The sequence below is a fragment of the Nipponia nippon genome, unplaced genomic scaffold, assembly GCF_047370975.1.
Source record: "Nipponia nippon isolate SJK-2023a ecotype South Korea unplaced genomic scaffold, ASM4737097v1 scaffold_1, whole genome shotgun sequence".
In the NCBI taxonomy this organism is placed as follows: domain Eukaryota; kingdom Metazoa; phylum Chordata; class Aves; order Pelecaniformes; family Threskiornithidae; genus Nipponia; species Nipponia nippon.
Genome location: NW_028262290.1, coordinates 67,119,286 through 67,138,143, shown reverse-complemented (window position 1 = coordinate 67,138,143; position 18,858 = coordinate 67,119,286). Strand labels below are relative to the sequence as shown.

At 40.0% G+C, this 18,858-nt stretch overlaps 1 protein-coding gene across 13 annotated transcripts in view; it reads right to left on the bottom strand.

Annotated features, from left to right (window-relative positions):
- The window catches only part of LOC148057410 (uncharacterized), a 42,562-nt gene extending 31,290 nt beyond the window's left edge, over nucleotides 1-11,272 (bottom strand). For 4 of the 13 annotated variants that reach the window (XR_015704973.1, XM_087758498.1, XM_087758509.1 and 1 more), the window contains exons 1-4: nucleotides 11,178-11,198; nucleotides 10,660-10,751; nucleotides 9,609-9,677; nucleotides 3,517-3,550 (exon numbers count right to left, since the gene is read on the bottom strand). Coding sequence is in view for 8 of the 13 variants with exons in the window: in XM_087758498.1 (XP_087614624.1) it covers nucleotides 3,517-3,550; nucleotides 9,609-9,677; nucleotides 10,660-10,734 (178 nt within the window). In the remaining 5 variants the exon portion in view is untranslated. Of the gene's footprint in view, nucleotides 1-2,390; nucleotides 2,662-3,516; nucleotides 3,551-9,608; nucleotides 9,678-10,659; nucleotides 10,752-11,067 lie in introns of those variants that run through there. The other 9 variants (XM_087758538.1, XM_087758517.1, XM_087758522.1 and 6 more) reach the window with 9 other exon arrangements.
- Between the last annotated feature and the right edge of the window lie 7,586 nt (nucleotides 11,273-18,858).

Below are 18,858 nucleotides of genomic sequence, written 5' to 3'. Positions count from 1 at the left end.
CATGGACATTGGCATTCCCCCAACATCTAATGCCTCTTGCTCAAAGCAAAAAGTCTTCCAAACTTCTGTCCGCTTTGGCCAAAAGTTCCCAGGAAACAAAGCAATGTTCAGTCTCCTCCCCTACTTATCCCTGAACACATATGTGTAACTGCCTCAACTAGAGCTGAAAGTTTTCCAGCTGTCCAATTATATCATTGTACAAAGAAACCACACAACTGAAATTTATATACTTAACTGAGCTCTGATTTAATTCTCTTAGTAAAGTCCTAGAACATCAGCATCTTCTCTTCCCACATCTTCCATTAAGCTGTTCTCTGAACTGTTGGAGAGCAGGCAAAAAAACCCACCCCAGATATCCAGTTCTGTCATTACCACAAAAATAACTTACAGAAAGTGGTACTCCTCCAAACACAATCATCTGGAAACAGATGCATTTCCTGACTTAACTGACTTCAAAGTCAACAAGATTGTACAGTTAAACAGTCAGGTTACTCATGCTCATTACTCCTGGATTATGAACAGTTACTTTTAATGAGTTCAGAGACGATACTGCACATGGCATGTCCCATCTGAAAACACTCAGAATCCAAATAATCTCTCTTTTTTTTAATTTTGGTTTACAGATGATAGCAGCATTGGTGGTGTTCTCCCTACTGACAATGGAAGTTTTTTTAGTTCTACAGCAAGGAAGAAATTGCAGATGTTGGTGTAAAACACTTAAACGTCAAACCTCATCTTCTGAACTACCTGTTCTTCTTTAGACAGTGTACATTTCAGATAGTTGTTAGGTTTTGTCCCAGGTGATTTCCAAGAAAACTCATCCTTCACTTTGAGAACATCCGTACAATTTTGTTCCTGGCTCTTTGAACTCCAGCTCTGTGAACATGCTGCCACACTTCACTTTCACTGGAGTATTTGATAACATGAACATTAGAACAAGATTGCAGATCCAGCAGCAATAACAGGAGCATCTCATTAATTTATATCCTGAAATAATACCAGACTCATACTTTACATAGGTGCACCTAATTTAAGAATATCCATACTTTCCATGCTCATTCACAAGACCTCACTACTTAACTCCAAAAATGCAGTTTAATTTTTGTTCATGCTTACTATACAGGTCTGCAAACTGTAGAAAGAACACACCAAGTATTTAAAATGAAAAAACAAAGGCCAAGCAAATTCAGAATTTAATCTTGTATCTCAGTGACAGAATACAATGAATTTCCTGGATCTGCTGGCTCTTGAGGGAGAGTTATTTGTGTAACTGGTAATTTGTCCAAGGGAGAGTTTTGAGAAGTTCTGCATATATATTGAATATATAATTCTGCATTGCAGTCCCCAAAATGAAATCTGAGTTGTCATCTTTGAAAAGTTACTCAGGTGGAAAGCTCTTCTATCTGTAAAAAAAACCCACAAAACTAAAACATATGAACAAACTTCATCAGGCCAAATTTCAGCCTCTTGTGGACAAATAAACCCTAACAGTGGCTTGCAAATTGGCCTCCCATGTCTGGATCTTCAGTGAAGTAGAATTCAATATGGATAAAGTAGAATAAAGGAGACATCAACAGTATGAATAATCTTTTCATATTAGAAGTAAAAGATGTTGATTGCTTCAAAATGATTACTGAGGCACAGAGCTTTCTGGATTAAAGCACATCTTGCAATGCTTCTGACATGCGGCACCCTGTGATGCTGGGACTCCTCCAGAAGTTAGCGCTAACTTGTTTACCGAAGTTTCATGTCTAGATTCTTCACTTTAATCATCAGATATTTTAACTCTTCTCATTCTGTAAGAGAGATCACAGCTGAAAGATTCTAACCTATGACATTTCCAGAGATGTGGTGTTTCTAACGAGCATACGTTCTTAACCTGAATTTTCCACAGAACACTGAGCTTGTAATACATTAAGCAGTAGTTTTCTAAAGGTGTAGGTCTTTGCAACAGGCTCCTGTATTCCACCACTGTTTTTACAGTCTTGCTGCCACACCTTCTGTCCTCTTATTCAATCTTGCTTTCTGTCCCATGCATCCTTTACGTTACTCCTCCAAAACAAGACTTTACAGTCTTGAAGCAAGAACCTCTTCAGTTAACAAGCATTACTTTTAATGACCATTTCTGATGAGAAATACAAAGAAATCTCTATAAACTGCTTTCCACTAAAAACACTACTCCACAGCCAAACAAATCTGTTGTTGTTGCTGAGGTATAAATACAATTTTGGACTGCTCAAATCCATTGGATTTTGAGGACACCTGTATGTTTTCAGAACTTTTCCAGAAATCCTGTCAAGGAGCTTCATTACCAGTCTCTCTAAAAAAACAAGATCTGCACGCAGTACTCATACCTGCTGAGGCAAAGGGTCTCATAATTGTTCACACACCTGAATGACACGTCTTGCATTGATATTGTCTTGTCAACACCAAACCACGAGAGCAGCCAGTGAAGCCCAGTCTCTTAGAAAATAGACTCTGACCAGTGCTCTTCTAAATCCCTCTCTTGTGTTGGTTCGTCAGGGTCCAGCAAGCGGTGAGCTCAGCCTGCAGCACTTCCCTCAGTAGAGGACTGACACCATCACTCTCCTCTGTGCAGATGTGTATTTTCAGGAACCCTTGATCAACTTGGTTCAAAAAGGCTGAGAGGTTCAAAAGATACTGAGGAACAGATGACAAAGCCAGAAGGTAAGCCTTGTTTCTTAAGAGAACAGGCTAAGAAAATAAAGTAATAGTGAAAGGCTTATTTGTTGTGATGACTGACTGTATAACCATTTTGGTTTTTAATCTTCTCCTCAGTTTTTATCAGTATTCCCGTATCTGCTCACGTTGTCTGCTTCGTACTTTAAAAATCTTGTATATCATCAGCAGTGCCTTTAGAACAGGATTTCCATTTCCACTGTGAGCTAGTTATATTCCACGTTTTCAACCTTTCACCACAACTCTTTATTTTCATTGACATATGACAGTCTGGATTCACATTCTCAGTTTCTGGGGGAAAAGACAGCCCAACAACTGAGTTTACCTTGAACTGGTCTTTCCTACTCCAAGTCCACTACAATAAAGAGAGGCACAACATTCCTGTGATGCAGCTAGGCAACTCCAGCACTGGTAGAGCTGCAGCTGCAACAGTGCTCTGTTAGCCTGCTGATTTAGCTTCTTAGCGTACTGCCTGAAGCTTAGGAGTGCACAAAGCCAACAGACAAGTGGGAGATCGCTTAGCCTGTGAAGGTAAGAAACTAAAATACTGACTATCCATCCCTCTACTAGATAGATATACAAATATTTGGATGTGGAAAGGCATAATTAAGGTTTCATGCTCTAAAATATTTCTTTGCTCAGCAGTTCACTAGATAGAAATCTCGGAAGAATGTTCAGCATATAAAAAGAAACACAGTTATAGACACATAAATCTGGAAAATGCATATACCTGAACTACTAGAAAAGCAACAAACATTAAAATCCCCAAGTAATATCTATCCTAGGAGGCTGGAAAGAAAAAAGTGTTATACTTACAATAGACAGTCTTGGGTCTCAGGGCTTTCTCTTTCTTTAATTATGAAGATGCAAGTCATCCCAAAATAAAATAAGAAAAAGAAATTAATGTGCTGCACCAGTTGAAGGAAAAACCCTGTACTTCCCGAGAAGCCTTTGCAGATGAATTACATTACAGGCCAAAGTTTCCATTATCAAGTAGGAAAAATTGGAGCCTTTATGATTTTCTGCAAAAGCTGGAAGTACTGACAGAAGTATACTTACAGTTAACACAAGGTTAATTTCAAGAAAGCCCTGTTATTAATGAAGTTTTAAGATATGATTATGGCTTGAAACACAACATCTCAAGGATGCCAGATAAAACCTTGAGTTCTGCATGATTACAGCTCCTCAGTTTTCAAAAGTTGTATCTCCAAGAAAAAAAAAAAAGAAGAAAAAGAAAACTCGCCCCAAAAGGAAAAACAAACTAACAAAAAGCAGCTCCCCCACCACTTTGAGCGGATTTGGCTAAACCTTAAGGCTAGCCAAATCTCCTGAAAGTTCATTCATATCATGAAGAACAGGAAAAGTGGTTTTCATCAGCTGAATCCAGAACAGATTGTTTTTTGGCAGAATCTAAGGAAAAGAGGAACTTAAATTTCCATTTCAGAACATGGCTAAAATGATCTTGACTCATTTTGAGAACTTTTCAGCAAATAAACACAAACTTGCGATTTACACGAATGAAACAATAAGCATGATCATTCTACCAGGAAAGCAGCTGTCTGCCCAGAGCAGTCCATGGAGCTGAGTGCTATATTTTCAGTATTCAGTGGCATGGAAGAGATGTTGCATGTCAATGTGACAATTCAGTAGGAAGCAAGACTGACACGATAGTTAATTGTTTAAGAAGCCAAATAGCTGTTCTTTCATGGCAGTTATAAGAAAGGAAGTTACCTAAGTCCCAGTATCGCCACAGATAGTGGGTGGTAGTGTATGAGCTCAGCAGGATTTCATAAGCTTAGAATACAGGCATAGTCTCTCCTTTATTTAGGCTGCTGCAAGTGTTTTTGTTACTTGTCATTCTACAGTTTTACAACAAACAGCTGCTAATACCTAACTTTTCAGACAAGCATAGAAAACATCAGCAACTGTGAGCTGCTGCTCAGAGATTTCTTCCTGACCATTTTCAGACAATCAGCTTTGACTTTGATTGCACTTGGATTACCTTGGATTACTGCTTTTGTTAATATTAGAAATGGAGTTCCACAACTGAAGCTAGCGGGTCCGTTTTACTTGTGACCCCTTCTTGAGGTGTCTTTTTTTAAAAAAAATAAAAGAAGCAAAACCCCAAAACTACATCAGGAATGAACATTCTCACACATTAGGTAAGAAACATATTCTCTGTCCTGGGTCACGTGTTGCAAGCAAATTGCAACAGCTGTTTTTGAGCTAAGACTATGAAAAGTTAGGGTAATTTTTAACAAAGTGTCTAACTTTGAGAAGCCAAAACTCAAAAACTGCTGGTTTTTACAGTTCAAACCTCCCAAACACACTGTAATCTGTAAGAGCTACTGCATAAATTGGTTTTCCACACAATTCCAGTTCACAGGTTATCTAACAAAACAGTTTCACATGCATAGTTAAATATTATGTAAACATAATTTAGTTGTTCCTAAATATATACACACTCTTGAAATCATATCAGCTAGATGTTAGCAGCCCATACACAGAAATTCTATTTATTTTAACTCTTCAAGCTTATACTAAACAAATCAAGTGTTTTTGCAAAAGAAAAGCCCTACAGTTTAAGCCTCTGATCATGAAGATAAGCTGCAGAACATAACAGCATACTTCTTGAGACCGAACAAACAATACAACAGCAAGGCAATTTTCCTCTAACTGAAACCTAGCTACATTAACATTCCAAGTATCAACACAAAAATGTCCAATTAAAATGCTTTTCCAGCACAGTTGATTTTAATGCCATACAAAAGGACAGAAAAGTTGCCTGTACATCAGGTATTTTCAACCACAGGTTCTGATGCATGACAACCAGAGGCAAGAGGTATAGCAGAAGTGAGAACACTGAAATGGTGAAGACAAAAACTAATAACTCTCTTCAGAGATCTGAACATTCCTTGTTTCTAATGAGGTTGCAGAGTCCTGAATGCAGATTCCTCTCCTTTTGGAATGCAGTACGCATTTCTACCCTATCTCTCCCCAGATACGAAGGGCAGGCAAGGAACCTTGAATCCTTGATAGAATCAGAACGGCCCTCATCTGTGCTCCAAACACAGCTCACAGAAGAGGCAACACTCTTCTGCTGGTGCCATACCTGAAAAGGGCTGTTCAAAACACATGGAAAAAAGACATTCCACTCTAGGATTTCTTCTCTAGCAAACTGAGCAGTAAAGCTACTGTGTATTTGCAAAACCAGAATAAAATATATCACATGCCATCATACTCCAGGTATTTGCATAGCAGGTATACTTTATCTGGGGACTGCTCCCTCAAAAGGGCCTAGCTTTTTAGTCAGCTGTCAAAAAAAAACCCCACCCAAAACAAAACACCTTTCATGCATTATATCCCTTCATTGCTCTTGCAGACTTGGTTCAATGAAAAGCATTAGTAAACTTATATAAACATTCTTTTCTAACCATTTTACCATAATGGCCAGAAGTAACATTCATCTGTTTTTCAAAATATGTAATACAAGCCAGTTCCAATTTCCAAAGAGCTAAGAACTATATGCACATGTATGAACGCTATTTTACCCAAGTCATTTTCCACCCACCCTCTGCATCAATACCTATTCAGCAACAAAACCACAAAATCCGTCAGTATGCAACTATACAAAGGTCGTAAGGCACTCGATGCACAAGATATACACAGCCTTGTACTGTGGTCATCCCAACCCCACAATCTTTTGTCCATCAGTACTTTTTACAGGGGTTTGGCCCCACAAACTACCAACACTAGAAAAAAAATTAGGTGTGTATTCTGCTTATTACTCAAGCTCCAGTTGAAGGACACAGAAAGCATCATAGCATGAACACTGAAGTCAGCAAGAAATACAAAATCTTGGCACAACAAAGAATCAACTCTCAGGGACAGAAACTAAATGTACTCTAAAGAGGTACACTATATAGAATTAAAATATTACCTAGTATTTTGTAAATTAAGCAAAGACTTGAGAATTTCTATGTTTAAATTTCATATATCACAGAATGTAAGTGGCAACAATTTTATCTTATTAGATAACTGATCATCTGTTATTTGACTAGAGCAACTACTCTGAACCTTGTTTGAAATTTATGTGAATATTTTTTTCCAAAGTGCAAATGGAAAAGGCTTCAAATAAACAAAACCTAATCTAGTAACAAACTAGGAAGAAAGTCATTGCACTAATAATTTGCTTGAAATATTTTTTAATTACTTCTGTTTTATGACACAATATGTCATCCAGTCTCTTTCTATCCCTTGATATCTACCACACATCAATACAGTGGGTTACAGAGCATTAAGCCTGCAAATATACAAATAAAAATACAGATGAAACAACTCAGGGCTCACTTTCTTATAAGTACGTAGACTCAGCTTAATGCACCAAATTATTAGCCTCCAACACAGTCAAAGGAATTCCATGAGGCTTTAAGTATAGGCTTATTCTCCTTTAGTTTGAGAAGTAACAAGATATTCTGGGTAAAAGTAAAACTATGGGAAAAACACCGTAAAAATCTCTAACTCATCAAAAGCAATATCCCTGGAGTCTGAGAAGTATAGCACATTAGACTCCCCCCTCCCCCCCAATGTCTTAATTCTTTGGTTATACATAGGTTATTAATAAAAGTCCTACTAATTTTATGGAAGCAATTGCATTCAATACAATTTATCTAAGAAGTATGCTTAGACGTTTGGGAAGTGGCCTTTTTCAAATTATGCATTCTGATGCTATTGTTTAGGAGTCAATGGTACTGACATAAGGGTGAGCAAACCCATCAACATGTAAAGGTGAAACAGAGGTATGCAGAAGTCATCTAGATAAATATCTTATGTACCTATCCAAAATCCAGAATAACCAAACTACCCAGGTGACCAAAAAAGTACAATGAGCACGTACACAAAGTCAACTGATGTATTCCTACAAATCTGTCAGACAGTCAAGCTTTACTAGTACAGCTACTCAAAATAACATGTTTTACTTTGAATAGCTGTTGGGAAAGGTACACCAGTGAAATGAGAACCATTTCACACACGTAGCAAGTGTTTACATTTGTTTCTTGGAATTTTCCCAGTGACTGTCCTTCTCCTGATGAAGGGTTATTTCTTGTGTTTTTGAAACTTCCTCTGGTGAAGGACAAGCAAAAAGTGTCTTTAAAATGGCATCGGTAAAGATAAATTGGTACCTGAAAGAAAAAAAGAAGTCATCTGGCTAAAGTCATCAAGAAATGGCTGGTAGGTTGGCCAGTGTTGCGATTTAGGTAAAAAACTACCACCTTCTCTTCATTTTGTTCTGTTGCCAGGACATCCTTTGGTATTATTTTGAACAGGAATTCCTCTAGTAAGGAACAAACTAAGAGCTACTCACTATCAACAGCTAGCCTCTATCAAAAAGGAGCATAAGCTCACATAAGCTCATGAACTTTTATGGTTACTTCAAACTTGGTGACACAAAAATTTCTTGTGGTAACTCAATTCTGATCTTCTTCTGCCAAAACATACAATAGATTTCATAATTTAAAGAGAGGAATTAGAGGTAATTGAAGACCATGATGATGCAGTCTTGGAGAGTTATTCCTACGGAAATGCAGTCACGTGACTTGCCAGGACTCCACACACCAGCACCAATATTTAACATCTAACAAGCATCCAGTTTTCAGCCTGCCTGATTCTTGTTCACTATCAGTTTGCAGTCCTTCATAAACTCAATAAAGTTTGACAGATGTAGCCTAGCATACACTGAATTCCAAGAGCGAAACAGAAGAAAATCTTTCTAAGATTTTCTAACAGAAGAAAATTTTTCTAAGAAAATCATCACCAGTCTTTACACTTTAAAAGGGAGAAACAGCAGTAACTGGATTGCTATGAAGGTTAGCTAGGATATAAAAAGAAGCAACCACAAAACCAAAAGAACTTCTTGCATCAGCAAGAACATTTGGCAGGACATGAAAAATACTACAGTACTGTACACTTCTATTGGATCAACAGGGAACAAGACGACTGAATCCTGGGGAAAAAGAGTGTTTGGAGAGAGTGTAGCCACTGACTCAAAAGTAAACACTATTAGAGTGATCAGCAAATAAGTAACAAAATACTATTAATCTGTCTGGAAACCAAGAGGTGGGGAGATGCCCCTCATCTACAACTGAAAGAAAAAGAGCACAAACACTTGAAAAAGACAGTACCACAGTTAGTCTTTAGTGTTCCAGGAAGAATAAAATGCCATTAAGGAAACATTAGAGCAGGCACTTCAGTGCCACAATCTGATGACAGCAACTGTAAGTAACAGAGGGAAGTACAGACAACTGAAAATGTGGAATTTAAAACAGAAGATAATCATCAGCTAATCAAGTCAAAAGTTCAGTCAAACGTTTATAAAAGCCTGGTCTCCCAATGCAGCCTCACAGAACGCTGCCTAATAATTTAAGCACAAAAAAATCAAAGGCAGTAAACCAGGAAGTTGCTTTTGAGATGCTTCAAACAAACAGAACCATAGGACTTAAGCCTATGTAACTCCCACAGGAAATCCGAATTGATGTTACTATCAAAGTAACAGGTAAGCTTGTTTTATTCAAAGTAAAGGTGAGTTATATAGACTTGGAAAACAGAGCAGTACTTTTACCAACTCTATCCAAAACAGATGTTTGCATTCTTTCACCATCTCTGACTTCTGTGTAATTCAAATGTTAATTTCACAACTAACACACGTGTACCTTTAGGTAGGGTTGAAAACAGGATTGTGAGATTCCCACCTCAACTTTTTCTTGGTATTTTCCAAGTAAATTACCATTATAGATCTACCAATGAGTTAGATAAGCACTTGAAGCCATGTGAAATAAATAATGGAATTTTACAAGAATGACAGGTTTATGATTAAATATGCATATACACTTAATATGGAAAAAGGTTACCTTTCTATGCTTTGCACCACGATAGTGTGACTGAAGACTTATAGAACTCATACATGGAACTTTACAAACCTAAAAAGATAAATTGAAAGCACATCTTCAGTTATGCTATGGATATTCTGTAGTTGGTGAGTTACAAGAACTGTAATTACATCCATTTCTACAGCATAATTCTCAAGGTCTTCTTCGGCTTAAACAGTACAATTTGCATGACATTTAGGAGAACAGCATACGCCTAAAGTGATCACAAATAGTGTGCAAACCTGTTCAAATGATGCTTAAATACGTGTTTAAACATACTGGATGGTACAACTCTTAAGAGCCTCCCCCTTCCCTCCTACTTCCACTTCTGTATTCTTAGTTTTCTAAACTTCTCCAGGCTGGAAAGCCAACAAAAACGGATGATCATACAGTGACTAGAAAGGAACAGAGACAAAATTACGCCCTAGAATAACTGCAACTCCCTTCATTGTCACATCAAAGGCATCAGAAAAACAACGGAGGAAGACATCTGCATTTCATTAAGATCCACATACACACATATACCATTACAATAATTAATGGAAGACAATACAGATCTACAATTATTCCTTACTATCTTTAGCTAAAAAAAGCAATGACTAACATATGCTAATATTGTCTATTCTCTTGACGTACTGTCCCAGAAGTTTAATGCACCGGAAAAAAATTCACTGCTAGAACAATATACAATTGACAAATTTAACACGTTCCAACCCAGAGTTGCAGCCTTTACACATAAATGAGCCTTTGCAGTCGCCTATGAGAAATACTTAACGCAGATTTGAAAGGCTACAATTAAGGACCATTATATTGCACCTGTGACTGCTCAAGAACAAACTGAATTCACTGAATCCTAGGACAAGTAGCTCTTCCAGGGACTGACCACGTTATTCTCCACATTAACAGCTTCTCTCACTTCCAAGTTTGCCACACTACATCTAGGTTAGGTCTGCATTTCTAAGAGCATGGTCTTTAATACCTTAGGCCCGCATTTTACCAGATAGTCTGAAAAGCCATCAAGAAACGCACTCACTTCACAATAAAATATTTTTTTTTCAGATTCCGGTTTGCCATCTTCTGGCTTAACTTCTTCGGTCACAGTGTTCATCCTGCAAAACCGGTTCACTGCACACAATGAAAAAAAAAATAAATCCAACTCTTGCTTATACGGTACTTTTCAGCAAACAGCTGGGGGCGGGAGGGAAGCGTTAGCCGGATAAATTAGTCGATTATTTTGGTTCATCGCATTTCGAGATGAAACCACATTTTTTATCGCTAGGACACCTTTACAGCCTTAAGCCTTCCGGTAAAGGTACCCTCCCCGTCCGTCCTTCTGGAGGGGTTTCACAGAGACGCCGGCCCCCAGGGCGCACCGCTCTCCGGCCGCGCACACCCCCGCCGCTCCCACCGCCCCCGCCAGCCGCTGAAGACACGGCGGTACCTCAGCGCCGCTCTCACCCGCTGCCCACCCCCGGCGCCTGCTTCAGCGGGGCGCCCGAGCCCGCCGCCGCCGGCCACCCCCGCCGCCTCCCCCGGCGGGCCGGTACCGACAGCAACCCCGCACAGTGCGCGCGCCCAGCGGCATCCGGGAGCTCGAGCCCCCGCCGCTCGTCACTTCCGCTGCTCCACAGCGACGAGGAGACACCAGCCAGCGCACGCCCAACGCCACGCCCCCGCTAATAGGCCGGCAGCCAATAGGCAAGAAGCCCCTCGCCGCGACCAATGGGGAGCCAGCGCCGCCTCGCGCGGCCGGGAGCCTGAGCCCTCCCCGGCGGCTTCCTGGCGACCCCTGGCGGGCCGGAGGGGGCCAGCGCAAGCGGAATAACGGAAAGTAACGGTCGCGTCCCTCCCAGCCCCGCCGTGCCACAGGCAGTCCGCGGCCGGGCTGGCAACCTCCGGGCCTTGGAGAAGGGGCAGGAGACACACTCGGCGAGGGTGTTAATTTAAATGCAAATATTTATTTTAAAATGTCTTAACTTTACACTTTTGACTGGTAATAAATGTAAAATATAATTTAAGAAATACACTTGGAAGTTCCTTCTAAAAGCAGACTGAGAAAACAGTACAAAAAATAACAGAAAAGTGCACCGGGTTTAACAAAATTCCAAAATATCAAATCCATGTTTTACTGCCTGTTTTTCATTAGCCCACTAGTGATCTACCTTGACATCTATTATACTTGTATACGAAGCAGCATAGTCGATACTGGTCAGGTTACATGTTACCAGAGGGATTTTCGTTCACTGGTTTTGCTTTCGCAGGAGTTGCTGGGTTGACTTCCCCGGGGTGGCCGTTGGGGCTGGAGCCATCCCTGCCCGCCGCTGGCCTGCCTGAAGGCTTCAGCTGTCAAAGCAGCCAGCTCGCCTGCCCGAATCACGTGCCTAAATGCATGCATTATATGCACAAACCGGTACGTTTTCCAATAATGCTTGGGTGGTTGTGGTGGCCTCTCCAGAAATGTGCCCTTAATTTGGGGAATCATGCAATACCAGTTCGGCCAAAACTGTTGGTAGATCTCCATGTGCCTTTTTTTTAATCTTGTCCTCCACTGTGCTTCTTCAGGAGGAACGGGAATGGCACTTTGAATACAGGATTATCAGCAGAATTTGATGGCGGATTATAGCCCTTTTCAAGATGAATGGTATTATTTGTACTAGTATTTTTCATGGGCATTTCTGTAACAGTCAAAGGCCTTTACATGGAGTCACATTAAAACGCTTGATAATTCTTTGTGGTTCTAATCTCAAAACCTAAAATACACTAATTGAAAACACTGCACTGTACATGTTGTGTAATGCTTCCATACCCTTCTTTTAAAAAAAAAATTACATATTAAAAGTGCAATTGCACAGTGAAAGAATAAACACGTGTAGAAAAAAATGAGAGAAGCAAAAAAGGAGAAAATTAGTTCCTCGATTTTTTGAGAGAGACCAGGTCTAAACACAAAAGGATTTGGTGGTACATACACTTGCAGTACTAAACTGCTGGTGGTAGTTCAGAGTTTCTTGGCAGTACAGTCTCCTGAAGAGAGGATGATTTTCACCAGCAAAGTGACCTTTTTTCTCTTTTAGGAGTACAGCTATAATTAGTGAGTACCTCTGTCTTATTAAGGAGGTAAGGGGGGAAACGGGGGATTGCACTTCTGCCTACCACTGTTCTTTTGGCAAAACTTTGGAAGTATGCCTAAAGTGGAAATAAAGCTACAGACGCAGAAAACAGAAAAGGTGGAGGCCACAATGTACCATCCCATAAAATCACAAAGGTAGAAAAGCTAGAGGAAGAAAAAGGAAGTTTTTCTGATGGACACAACTGCCTTCAAGGAAGAAAGTGTTCTTTGGTTTTGTTAAGAAGCTGTGTAGGGGGGAAGGGGTGTGAGAAAGGACCCTTTCAGAAGAGGGAAGGTTATTGATGACGTAGAGGAAGAATCTTTTCGGCTATGACGAGAGTAGAAAGAAAACTGAATACTGTTACTGAGAACTGAGATAACTTTTGCCTCTTTGAAGTTCTTTCTTAGAAAGACAAAATTTAAATTAAAAAAAACCCCACACAACAGTTGATGCTTGCCTCTCCTCATCTACATTTTAAATGAACAAAGGGAGGATACATACGGTCCAAAAGTTAAAGAAAAAAAGAGGTTCAGAAAGGAGAGACCAAAGTGTGACCTAAGAAGGGGCAGAACAGTGGTGTAATTCCTATTACACCCTCCTGTGCAAAATGGGGAGCTCTAGACCAGAACTTCACCTGATTTTTTTAACATAGCCTTTTAATTAGTTAAATACAATTACTGAGACTAGCTAAGCAGCCGATGTTCTTTCTGCTACCTTCTGCCACATTTTTGTGTTAGTCATTGGAATACCATAATTCTACCGATACAAATGTGAAACTGGAAGCTTTGGCTGTTGTACAGCTGTCCCTGGACCCCCGTTGCATCAAGGAAATCCCGAGAAACTTCAGCCTGCGCAGTTAGAGCACCAGCTGCGCAACTGAGCTACAATGACCAGCAGCAAGAGAGTTGATGCAGACACTGAATTTGCTCGACTTTTGAAGAACTAAGACCAGGAAAGGAGCAGGAGCACTTCATGCCTCCTAGAATGATGTTTTCAGTCTGATTGAGAAATACCACTTAGCACTGAATTACCTCAATCTTCGTTTTCAAGAAATTATTTTCAGCCTGAAAGTTACAAATTCAGTTCTACAGAAAAAATAAGGACATGATTTCAGAGCAGAGTTATTAGCAGTGGGTGGAGAATTAACGCGGTAGTCACAGAATTACACCTTGACAGCAATATATCAATCAGGGTGATCTTTTTTCTTTGTCTTAACAATCTTTTTTTACTTTCCCTCCAAGCCTCCCACCAAAGAAAGCCTTTGCCTAAGCACAGGCAAGTGCTTGGATCTCCATATGTTGTTTTTTTTTTAAAAAGTACTTTGCGGTTTTAGTATATTTTCCAGCCTGTCACTGATGATTTTGTTCAGAAGAATTTCTGACAGCATGATAGGGAAATGTATTTATAATGACAAGAACATATGCCACGTGTATTCAAACACGACAAAGATATATTTGTCAGGGTGGTAGTGTCTATGAACATAAGCTGTCGGCAGCCCTCTTGTACGAGTCTCCTTCAGCTAGATAAGAACCTTGTGACTACAACCTGAGCATGGCCACCCCCAGAATCTTTTTGCTCACTACGCGTGTTCAGAAGTCTGTTTCAGTTGCGACACGTGATTGCACATAGGACTTTGCAAGATTTAAAAGAGAGGAAGAAACTCCAGGGAAAGAAACTCCTTTTCTAGCAAGAAATCTTCTACAATCTGGTTTAGGTTTAGGGTTTTTGTCTCAACATAATCAGAAAAGTCTTTCCATTTTGAATGTTTACACTAAGACAGTAGGGAGAAAGAAAGGAAAAGAAGAGAGCAGAAAGAAAAGACAAGAAAAACAGAACAACGGCTCTATACCTCCATCATTCTGAGATTGGGATTTTTAGTTACATGACACTCTGATGGAAGAAAATGAATACGTTAACTTTTTTCTCACTACCTACGGCAATGTATGTACTCATAGGTAGGGGAAATGGTGTCTTTTAATTATTTCAATTAAAACATCACATATTGTTAAGACAAATTAATGGATTTTCTGGAATAGCTACAGTGGGTGAGGCTGTCCTACTTAAGTTCCAGAATGGCTTCAACGCAGTTAAGAAAGGCTTCAACAGTTAAGAAAAGCTTCTAGGCAGCAGAAGCTGATCTTATCCCACAGAATATCCCTTGCTTCAGGCTTGTTGCCTCCCAGTTAAGTATTTTAAGCACTAGGAATTTCCTGAAGAATTGCACATGCCCTGTCGATCTCAATACCATATGAAAGGATCAGCACCTGAAGTCTTACTGAACTGGCTGATGCGCAAATGTCAGACCTCCCTATGCCATCCAGAGGAGACTCAGTTCTAAGGACTGTAATACATCATTGTGTTCTAATGAAGGGCGATTAAATCAGAGAGATACACTTCACATTACTGTATTACAATCAAGGAGTAGGAAGTCAGTCTTTCCTACAGAGAATTTAGGTACAGTCCCTTGATCTTTCATTTCACTATTTAAATCTCCAAACTGAGGACCAACTGAAACCAGCTTACCCCTTGCACACTGCTGCCCTCACTTCAGATTTTCAAAACAAAGCTCTACTTTGGTATCCAAAGAGTCTGAAGTGAATATAAATTATTGATAGCGTTATCTACAGTGTAGGTCTGCCCCAGTTTCAGCCACTGGTCTAACCGCATCCCAGCAAACCTTAGAAGGACCAGGCAAATCCATTCTTTTTGCTGTGCAAGTTTACCTGTAGCTCAAATCAGGTTGGTTTTCAGTAAAAATAGTGGCTTACAATGGTGTACTTCAGTTGGACTAGCATTTGTGTGGTGCTCAGCAGCTGTCCACTGGTAGCTAGAATGAAGCCACATTCTTAGTAAAGACAAGACCTTAATGGGAAGCTTTAGCATTGATAATAGTCTCTGCTCTCTGTGGACCGAGCAACATCTCAGAGGGAGACACATTCTCAGAGCTTTTAGAACTGCTCACCTTCCACACCAAAAAATACCCTCCTCGAACACCAGAATTCATGAGTTCATTCTGTCTCAGACTCTGGAGAGTTTACGGCTGAAGAAGTTTGAAAGATATCATCAGTCAGGTGTTAAGAAGCACGCACTAGAAAAAGAAAGGCATTTCTTTCAGCCTGAATGCTCCAAGTTCACATCAGGCAAGCGTTTGACTAGGCATTTCTTCTACAAGAAGAATTTTTTTATTGTTGTTACAATAAATGCATTGGGAGGCTCCTAAAACAGACTTTAGGGCTGTGCTTGAGGGATACAAATACCAGCTCATTAAGGATAAAAGCTAAACACCAGTGACTGAAAACACCTTAAACCCTACTTCTCAGTGCTAGTTTTTAAAATAATACCAAAGCAACAACAACCACTAAGAAAATGTAACCATTTGAAACAACTGCTCTATCTTTCATGCTATTTACTGATCAGTGTCTGGGGATTGTTAATGTCTGCATACAAAAAGCTTTTATAAGATCAAATCAGTGGCAATTTAGCAGGGTACAATGCAATGTCAGATTTCAGTCCAGACTCAATCCAGGGCACGTGTCATGGGGAGAGGATGAAGGAATATCTGTGCCTTAAAAGCAAATACCAAGAGATTCTTTTTTAGTGTTTTGTTTCCTCTGTTCTTTCCAAATGGTGTGATATACCAAGTACTTTGAAGGAACTGGTCTTTGTTTACTATCAACAGTGGTTAGCAATTGTCCAAAAAGAGGACAAATTGCTGATCTCTTTAGAAGCACAGTTTTTAGGAGATTGCTGCATGTGTGTGATAACTTAGACTAGGAAGAATTCCACCGATACCACATTTTTCTCATGTGAGACCTGGAATAACAACTCAACCACAAATTAAGTGGGCCAAATTCAAATGTGATGCGCGGGGTAAGTGTGTTTTTCTTGGGTTCAGACTTTATGGAACGATAAGGAAGCAAACCTGACTGCATTTACACAGGGGGGAGTCAGAAGGTGACATCTCACTTTTGAGTCACACGTTCATCCATCCTCCTGGAAGAAGGCCATTACATCTCTTATATCAGATTAGATTCTCTTACGTGCAGAAGTTTCATCCACCTCTATAATATCAATTAAGACGCATAAAATGCGTCTGGCTTTGTTGGGAACATGAGAAAGATCATCCGAACTGATATAAACCAGGAAAGCCTTAGAGTAGATATTAGAGTTATGTCCACAAAATAGCCTTTATTGTGTAACGGAGAGATCTGTTCTAACTAACAACTCATCTAACTAATCTGTTCTAACTAACAACCTCTGTTGTTAGTATAAGTTGCTTCTGCACTGAAGAAAGAAATCTGGCTGGTATAGTTCTCCCACTGTAGTCATGCCAGGAAGTATTTTTAAGCACAGACAAGGCATTCAGTGGCACAGTCCTCTACAGAGTTGCACCTGGTGTGACCACTTACATCTGTGCAAGATAGCACCATCATGTCCCGATGAGGATAATAGTGTTTTACCGTCATGTTGCATCCATGTAAATGAGAGAGAAGGTGCGAGGTAGTGCAAAACCAGGCCCAGGTACTCTCATTCAGAGGGGTGTGACAGTGAGCCCAAGCGTGGAATCAAACCAGCAGCTTTTCAGCAGTCATACTGGCATGTCCTCCACTTGCCCGCAGCCATCTATTCCCACACTACCCTGTCTCCACACTATCCCAGTTCTGCCAGGCAGCTGCACCAGGAGCTGGACCGGAGAGTATTATAGGGTTCATAGCACAACCCTGCCAGCGGCTGCGCGGCCACAGCAGAGTGTCTGGCACCGGGATGTAAGCAGTGCCACTGCTGCACGCCAAGCAATGGCCTATGAGAGCCACTCTGAGAGAGTCTGAAAGGAACTGCCGCTCTTATTTTTGTAGATAGTGAATCAACAAGGCAGAATTGTACAGCGCCACTGATATCTGACAGTCTCACTCTACGTGAGCAACCAGTTTGCTTGCCCAGCAGTATTTTTGCGATTGGGATTACATTTATGTGACATGAACAGTGGTGTACCAGACAGCGGTGTAAATTCCACCGTTATGGTCTCCTCTCTGAAAGGGGTCTGATGTTGCATTGCACCCACTGGTAAGAGTATTAAGCCAAGGATATCAAGACTGTCTCAAATAAGGGCACCACATAGCCAACAGGGAGCTGATTTACCTCAGACACAAAAAAAGAGAGATGTTCTCATGGCTTGGGTATGGTCAGCTGGACTACGGCAGATTTAACTTGAGCTACGGTAAGACGTTATTGCACTTCTTTACTGTCCACTCTTGCCTTTCTGCTGGGAATACTGCCTTCTGCAGGACAGTCATCAAAAGGTAAGTGTGTTATCTCAACCATTTCAGTGTAAAGTGCAGCATTTCAGATCAAACCGTTGTTCATAAGCACTCAACGGGCATGCAGAGAATGTATATCTTCACATCTGCCAACTCTAACATACAGGCGGTAATTTCTATCAGAGAAGGCAGACGGTCTTGGAGAAGAGCAGTGTCCCGAATGCAGAACCATTCCCCTGCCTGAAAACTACATTTATCCCACCTATTTATAGCATTCGGGAAAAGTTTATGCCACTTTTCTGGCATGTAAAGCCATGCCCTTGGTGACTAGTAGATATAGAAATGAAGACATTATAATTATTTATAACACTTTGAAAAATAAAACATTCATTATAGGGCTTCTTTCAAAAAGCACATATGCATCTAAGCTTTTTTTAAATGATGTGGTTTTTATATAGGTGAAGTTGATATAAAGTTGAAATAGTGCAATTTTAAAACAAAAGTTAGTGCAGGAGTCAAACTACAACAACAACAAAAAACAAAACGGAAGTTGTAGATTTTTTTTTTTTTTTGTGGAAATACATTACTGCCTGGATTCAAAGGAAAGCTCTCAGTGAGATTAGCTCTCAGTGAGATTAAGATTTTCGTTTGGGAATGAAACTAGGAAGCTTTTGAAAATAACATATTTAATCTTAGTGTGGGATTTGGTTTTGTTGTCAGGTGATGATGTCTAATAAGCTGCTATCAGTCAAAGAGATACTATCAAATAAAAAAGTGCATTTCCTTTGTTGATGTTACAAGTAACAGCAAGGAAAATAATTGGAGAAATATTTTCTTCTCATGTACATTTAACAGCACTTTGTAACA